This window comes from Nothoprocta perdicaria, unplaced genomic scaffold, assembly GCF_003342845.1.
Source record: "Nothoprocta perdicaria isolate Ctin4 unplaced genomic scaffold, notPer1 scaffold_73, whole genome shotgun sequence".
Lineage (NCBI taxonomy): Eukaryota > Metazoa > Chordata > Aves > Tinamiformes > Tinamidae > Nothoprocta > Nothoprocta perdicaria.
Genome location: NW_020456010.1, coordinates 1,321,510 through 1,328,615, shown reverse-complemented (window position 1 = coordinate 1,328,615; position 7,106 = coordinate 1,321,510). Strand labels below are relative to the sequence as shown.

The 7,106-nt window shown below is 41.3% G+C and overlaps 1 protein-coding gene across 1 annotated transcript in view; it reads left to right on the top strand.

Moving 5' to 3' along the window:
* The first annotated feature begins 352 nt into the window (after window positions 1-352).
* HEATR5B (HEAT repeat containing 5B) overlaps window positions 353-7,106 on the top strand; it is a 47,972-nt gene continuing 41,218 nt past the window's right edge. The window contains exons 1-6 of the mRNA XM_026051162.1: window positions 353-405; window positions 2,348-2,516; window positions 3,067-3,278; window positions 4,448-4,556; window positions 5,986-6,135; window positions 6,645-6,816. Coding sequence (XP_025906947.1) covers window positions 2,391-2,516; window positions 3,067-3,278; window positions 4,448-4,556; window positions 5,986-6,135; window positions 6,645-6,816 — 769 coding nt within the window. The 5' untranslated portion in view covers window positions 353-405; window positions 2,348-2,390. The remainder of the gene's footprint in view (window positions 406-2,347; window positions 2,517-3,066; window positions 3,279-4,447; window positions 4,557-5,985; window positions 6,136-6,644; window positions 6,817-7,106) is intronic.

The window sequence follows — 7,106 nt, the reverse complement described above, 5'->3', positions numbered from 1 at the left end:
CCCGGGAGGCGCGGCTGGCGCAGAGGGAACACCCGGAGAGCGGCGCTGGGGCGGGGGGCCTGCCTGCTGGCCGTTATAACCTTGCTTCCCAGCGCTGCAATTACAGCATTGTTCCGAAGTGGTCTCCCTGTTGCCAGTTGGCTTAGGGGAGCTCTCGTTTGCAGCCTGTGGGGAAATATCGTGCATTACATATAGGGAAGTCTAGTGCGTGTCCAGGGCACAACAAGGGCTCTAGCAGCCATGGGGGGACCTGRTGGGCACGTTTGTTTGTGTTTTGGAACAAGCCTTTGGCCCCTGTAGGTGACCTCTGGGTTGGCAGCGTGCAAAGCTGTTCATCAGACTCCGATTCTTCCGTCATCTGGACATCTGTATAGTTATCCTTTATGCGCCAGTTCACAACTGAATGTATGTGGAGTTTTGATGCATGAGAGCTTACATTTCCTGTATTCAGAGGGGGAAGTGGTATGGGAACGTATGGAAAGCATATGGAGTGCTTAGGCCTGACAAGCAAGCTCCCTGAAGGATCATAGTGCATGCCCTAATTCACTGCATTTCTCTGTGCTTTCGTTTAAAAGTGCTCTCGGACAGTTGTTACCTTAGTGGTAGCTGATACTTCCCATATCCCTCAAAATATTGTGCAAACATTTAAGAGAAGGGCCCCAACCAACAAGGCTTTGGAGGTCTGGGGTCAGGGCTGAGTGCGCCTACGTGTGCGTTATCTACCATACCAATCTGTCTTTGGAGGTTTATGTCATGAGAGATGCTATAATTCACATTATTGAAGAGCAGGGAACAAGATCAGTATTAGAGATATGGTATGGTAGGTCTGTCAGCAGCTGACCACTAAGATGAATTTAGAAGCACTGATACAGTTTGAGTAGGTCACCCTTCATGTTTGTTTTTTTTTTTTTTTTTTTTGAATGGAGCATTCAGTTTGAAGCTCTTCCTTTGACTTTAAGGAGTTGTTGTGTTTGTCCACAAAATGAGGAAGCAGCTGTGAGCACGGTAACTGACTTGAGAATGCAAGCAGAGAATTCAAGGCACCTGTACAAAGCTAATGCACTTCGCTTGCCTTGCTTTTTCTGATTTGCCCTAGATCCTAGTTACAGCATCACTGAATCTGGTTTTGTTTGTTATTTTCTGCAGAAGATGGGCAACTTTAATTGGGCTTATATTTCCAAAGCGTCACCTGTCTGTGCTGCCCTGGTTTAAGCACAGCCCAGCAAGGTTGTGTGCAGAGTGCTGGCCCCAAGAGCCCGCCTCTGGTAGTGCTTCACCCCAGACATGCCGTGGGAGCCAGTGCTTAGCAGCTCGAGCTGCAGCACTTGGCTCYTGGCGAGGCTGCCGCTGCCCGGGCTGCTACTCCCTTCCAGGGCCTTGCAGGGGCTTGTTTGCCCCCTTAAAACAAGGCTGTCAGGATTTGGGAAGCTCTGGGTTTCTGATTCCAAATGCTGTGAATGTTTCTGCCTCTCTCACATTCATGTTGGATGGGAAAGTCTAATAACACCATTTTCTTCTCCTCCTCTTGCTCTCTCTTGCACAATTAAATAATTTGGGTCATCCTGACGCTTCCAATGCAAAGCCGTGTTAGGGCACAGCTAGGTCTGCTGTGGGGCTTGGCTGGAAGATACATTGTGGGGTTACCTTGTGATTCTTCGTGGTACGTTCAGAGCAGCCCAGAGGAGCCCTGTTTTTAGCCGGTGGGCRTTCTGCCTTCTGTAGGGTGGCATTACACTTCACTTGCATGTGACGGTGCCTGCGGCTGTGCTGTGTCGGGGCGCTGTGGGCAGTGGAAGGCGAAGCCTGGTGCTGCACAGCCCACGCGCGGCGCCGCGCTGCGCACACCTGCCTCAGAGCAGGCAGCATCTAGGCCTTTCCCAAGGCAAGAAAAGCACCGGTCCTCCACCAGCCCCTGTGGTGGGTTCATCTCTTTCTCACTCTGTTGAAGATGCTGCAAAGGCAGCSGAGTTTGTGCCCAGGCATCAGGGACAGGAGGAGGGTTATGCTTAGTGATAGTCCACTCCTGTTTTATGTAAAGGAGTCACTTCATTTTCCCCTTTTATCTTTTTCATGTTATTATTTTTTTAATGGGGGTTTCAGTATATTTTTGCTGGCAAAGAATTAACATCTTGAAATTACCAGTAGATTCTTCTTTTACTGCTTATGACTAATTTCTGAAATATTAATGATTGTACTCAAGTATCCAAGTAGTTTCTTATCCGAAAATATTTAGTAAGGTTTAACAGATGTCAGCTGTGATACTGTAATCCATAACTTTGAAAGCAAATGATGAAAGCTTTGTACCGTTGCACTATACTTTATACTAATATTTTGATATTTGTTTTAGAGTCAACACAGAAATCTACCATAAAATCAGAATTTAAGCAATAATGGAGCTGGCTCATAGTTTGTTACTGAATGAGGAAGCTTTAGCTCAAATCACAGAAGCAAAGCGACCAGTCTTTATCTTTGAGTGGTTAAGATTTTTGGACAAAGTGCTTGTAGCAGCTAACAAGGTAATTTCTTTCTTTCTTTCTTTCTTTCTTTTTTTTTTTTTTTTTCCTAAAGCATCTCATGATAGATAATGAGTAATGTGCAAATGATAACGGTATGATTCCAGTCTCAGCCTGCAGAGCTACTGTATTTATTTGTAGCTTTTAGTGCCTAATTATAGGCACTCAGTATGACTCTCTTGTCATATTGAGTTTGGTCTCAATATGACACTTAGTTTGGTCTGAGTTTTTTGGTGTCATATGTCAATGTTTGGGAGGCAAAACCTCWTCCAGCACAGAGCTTCATAAAATGGTGAAGGGGATTAAAAGATACTTTTTAATAACAATTTTTAAAAAATCAAAAATACAGTAAAAGCTGATCCTGAGCATCTAGCATCTGTCTCCACTAATGTTGAGTGTATCTCAAATCTCAGAGGCAAGCAGTTTGCTCAATTACATATAGGTGGAGGGGGTGTCAGTTTTACCTCCATTATAGACATCTGCTGCTGGCTGTTTTTGGAGACAAGACGCAGGATTAGACAACCTCTCCTATTAATTTTTCTCCCTCTAACAGACAGATGTCAAGGAAAAACAAAAGAAACTTGTAGAGCAGCTCACGGGGCTCATCAGCAGTTCCCCTGGGCCGCCTACRCGGAACCTGCTCGCCAAGAACCTCGCCGCTCTCTACAGCATTGCAGACACCTTCACTGTTTTCCAGACACTCGACAAGTGCAATGACATCATCAAGAGCAAAGATGATACTGCTGCCTACCTGCCCACCAAGCTGTAAGCTTTATACTATTAAGAATGGTTTTTATTTTTTTTTGCAAAAAGTGCAAAGTGGTACTGCAGAGTACAAAAAAATCTTGTGTATGTCACATTATGTGGCTTATTTATAGTTGCATGCTTAGACTTCACATATGCTTAATGTAACGGAAATAAAAAGAACAGGATTGGGGCCAGACGGGGTCAGGATTCAAGGGCAATAGGTGACTATCTGAAGTTGAGACAGTTTCCTCAACACAAGTAGTCTTGTGGCTTTTTATGTGTTTGTAATATGGAGAAGATAATTGACAGTTGATGAGGTAATGCAGTGAAAAAATTCCTCTAGTTGTATTTTTACTAATGTGGTTTAAGTTTCCAACTTAMGACAAGATGGAATCTGCAGATTTTCAGAACTGGAACATTATCTATGCCAAGAGAGAGTTCTAAGTAAATGGTTCCCCCACTTATGTTCCTTTGCCGTGATGCACTGCAGAAGTCTCTTAAAAATAGTCTCTGTATTTGGATGTAGATGTATGTGATTCGGCTTGTCTTTAGGTATGGGAGCAGTTTAATTAGTAATTTAATGCCACAGAAAAGTCTGCTGAAACTTTATTCAGTGCTGTCTGTCACTTACTGCATCATGTATGCACAGTATGTAGTGAACCCTAACCTGAGTTTATTTTTAATCACTGTCATAGCAATAAGGGTTGACAGTAAAATCTGTCAGTAAAATCACCCTTTGGGCAGCAAGTGCCCAGATTTGAAGCTGTCCTGACCCTGTGAGAAACTTGTGTAAGCAAGAAGGGTTTCATGCTATAGCAATCTCAGAAATCAGTCACTCTGCTGACTTAAGTGGAAGTCCTGAAGTCTTTTGTGCTGACTTCAAATTGCAGTTGTGTGTGTTTTGTTGTTGCTTGCTTGCTTTTTTTTTTTTTGTCTTTTTTTGGGGAATAGGGAAGGTGTTCTTTTTAATTCCAGAATTATGTAGGAGAAATATCAGCTAAGCAGTAGGTTTTGAGTTTATAACAAATAGCTTTTTAACTGATAGTGCTGTCAGTTGCCAATGCCAAATAATGATTCAGCTAGGATAAAATTAAATAATCATTTAAGTAGGATAATTATATCTGTAATTATTTCTCATCATATATAGAAAATGAGTACACTGATGAGTATCATTTTGTTTTTCATAGGGCTGCAGTGGCATGTGTTGGAGCGTTTTATGAAAAGATGGGCAGAATGCTGGGCAGTTCTTTTCCAGAAACAGTTAATAATCTTTTAAAGTCTCTGAAAAGTGCAGAGGTAAGTTTCAGCTTATTTTATGTATAGTCTTGATTTCATCTCTTTCTCCAAAGGTATTTGCCAAAATATTGTGATTTTTTGCTGTGTAGGAAAACAGACCACTTGTGTAGCTGCTATTGAGTTAAGTATGTGCATTTATTTTAACTCTACAGCGTTTAGTGGAATTTTCATATGAGTATTACAGCAGTTGCTTCATTTTGCCATCAGTAATTTAAACTGTGAGTGATGGCTTGTACCATTCTAACTACTCTGGTAGGGTTTCCTCTCGTGTTCCTTGGGTTTTTTTTTCAGTTGTTTAAATAGCAAAAAAGTTATACTTTATTTGTGTAATAAAGATTTTGCTGTGCTTGCCAGCAAAGCTGTTCTTTCCTGTACAGAGAGTATCACAACATTGAGAGTGCAATCATGCCCTGTCAGTGAGTCTGATTTACCTTGTTGTTAGATTTTGTGCTTCAGTATGACTTGCCAAACTGTGGCTTCCATTCTTGGAAATACTTCTTCATCTGGAGAACTTAAAGGAATGCAGATTCTAAAACTGAAGTGTTTTGTAGGAGTCATTTTGTTGAGCCAAAGAGGAACTCGTTTAAATCTGCTGTAGTGGTAGATGGCAGTTGTGTACTGAATAGCCTCAGTAGTAAAGCTGTGTGCTCAGGAAAACTGTTTGTGGTTCAGAGTGCTGTAATTGAAYTTAAAAGGCTCAGCTCCATTTTTTGAAACTTGTGACAAGTTGGAAGGAGTACTGATTGTACTSATCTTGATTCCTGTTTCTTACTGAAAATATAAATACATATACAATAATATTACAGTAATCATGCAATAATTAACATTACAGTAATTGCATTTTTGGAGATAAAAGCAGACACTTCTCTGGTGACAGCTAAGGAGACCATGTAATCCTTCATATTTTTCTTAGGAGTGTTGTGTATGCAGAACAAATCTGTGTTTTGCATTGAGAGTTCTTTTCCTTCTGTTGTGCTCTGTGTAATTTCAGTGCCTTGGGGCTCTAAGTACTTGCCTGTGTGCAAATGTAGTTGGAAGCCTTTGACTGTTGAAGCTTCATATTCTTTCATATCAACTGTTCTTTTTTTGTTTGGTTTGGTTTTTGTTTTGACACCTTTCCTGAGACYGCAGCAGATAATAGGTGGAGTAGAGAGGAAGCATCTTGCATAGGGTCAATCTGCTGAATTGCCTACCCTCATCTGCAGTTATAGGCTGCTTTAGTAGGGTTATATGTAGTGCTTAGCACTATCTAAAAACAGTCACATGTTTGTTATATATGACTTTGATGAAATATGGTATCTCTGGTCACAAAAATATGCATGCATAAAGGCACAGAAAGGCAGAAATGTGTGCCTAAAACTCAATAGAAGTGCTGTGTCTTTTTGYCTGTGTGTTCGCTTGTTTATTTACTACTTCTTCCCGCATGCAGTCTCAGGGCCGCAGTGAAATCCTGATGAGTTTACAGAAAGTCTTAAGTGGCCTTGGAGGAGCAGCAGCTTCTTGTCACCGTGATACGTACAAGAATGCTCGATCCCTCCTCACAGACAGATCCATGGCTGTACGATGCGCAGTAGCCAAGGTGAGTGTTTCTGATCAGCTCTAGAAATCTTTGTGCTGTGGCTGTCAAGTGCTTGCGTTCAGGCTTTCACTTGTTTGTTATGTGAAATCTGATAATTATTTGTGCAAGGTAACTAATTTGTACTGAAAGCTCAGACATTTGTTCAATTACTCTGTGTAAACCAAATCACAGCAGTGTTGTTTTTCCCTCCTTCCTAGACAAATATGAGTTAGAACATATTAACTATGAGCCTTAGTGGGACAGGTTTTGCCTACCATTTTTTTTCTTTGGGTATGCTATGAATTTATTAATTTATTTATTAACCTAGCCCTGTGATTCTTCTAAATGTTTACTACTGCTATGTTATCTGGGTTAAATGAGGGCGGGAGAGGGAAATGTTAAACTGTAAGGAAACTTACTAACTAACTATTTGTTGAATTATCCGTTAATTATACCCATTACAAAAGATAATGAACACAAAAGATAAGCATGGCCTCCAGTGGTGCTCAGCAGCTTTTTGGTTTCTACAGTGTCTTCTGGAATTACAAAATGAAGCTGTGTTTATGTGGACGGCTGAGCTGGAGAATGTTGCAACTCTCTGCTTTAAGGCCCTGGAAAACTCCAACTATGGCGTGCGGGTTGCAGTGTCAAAGCTTTTGGGGACAGTCATGGCTACAGCCCTGATACCAAAGCAAGCAACAGGTAGGTTCCTTATGAATTCCTTTTTCAAATAGAGAAACTGCACCTTCAGTGCCATGTTCCATTGGTGTTGCAACTATATGCAACATATACTGTTGTTCCAGGTCATGGGCATTTGTAATTGAATTATTTGATTTTATTACAAGCTTTAGCTCAAACGAGTGAAGTTTGCAGGCTCCCTACTGCAGATATGCAAAGAAGAAGAGAGTGAACTCTGACCATCAAAAATAACTAGGGAAAGGTCGCTTATTTTTAAAGCAAAAGAGAGGTTTAAAAAAGAGCTCTTAGTTGAG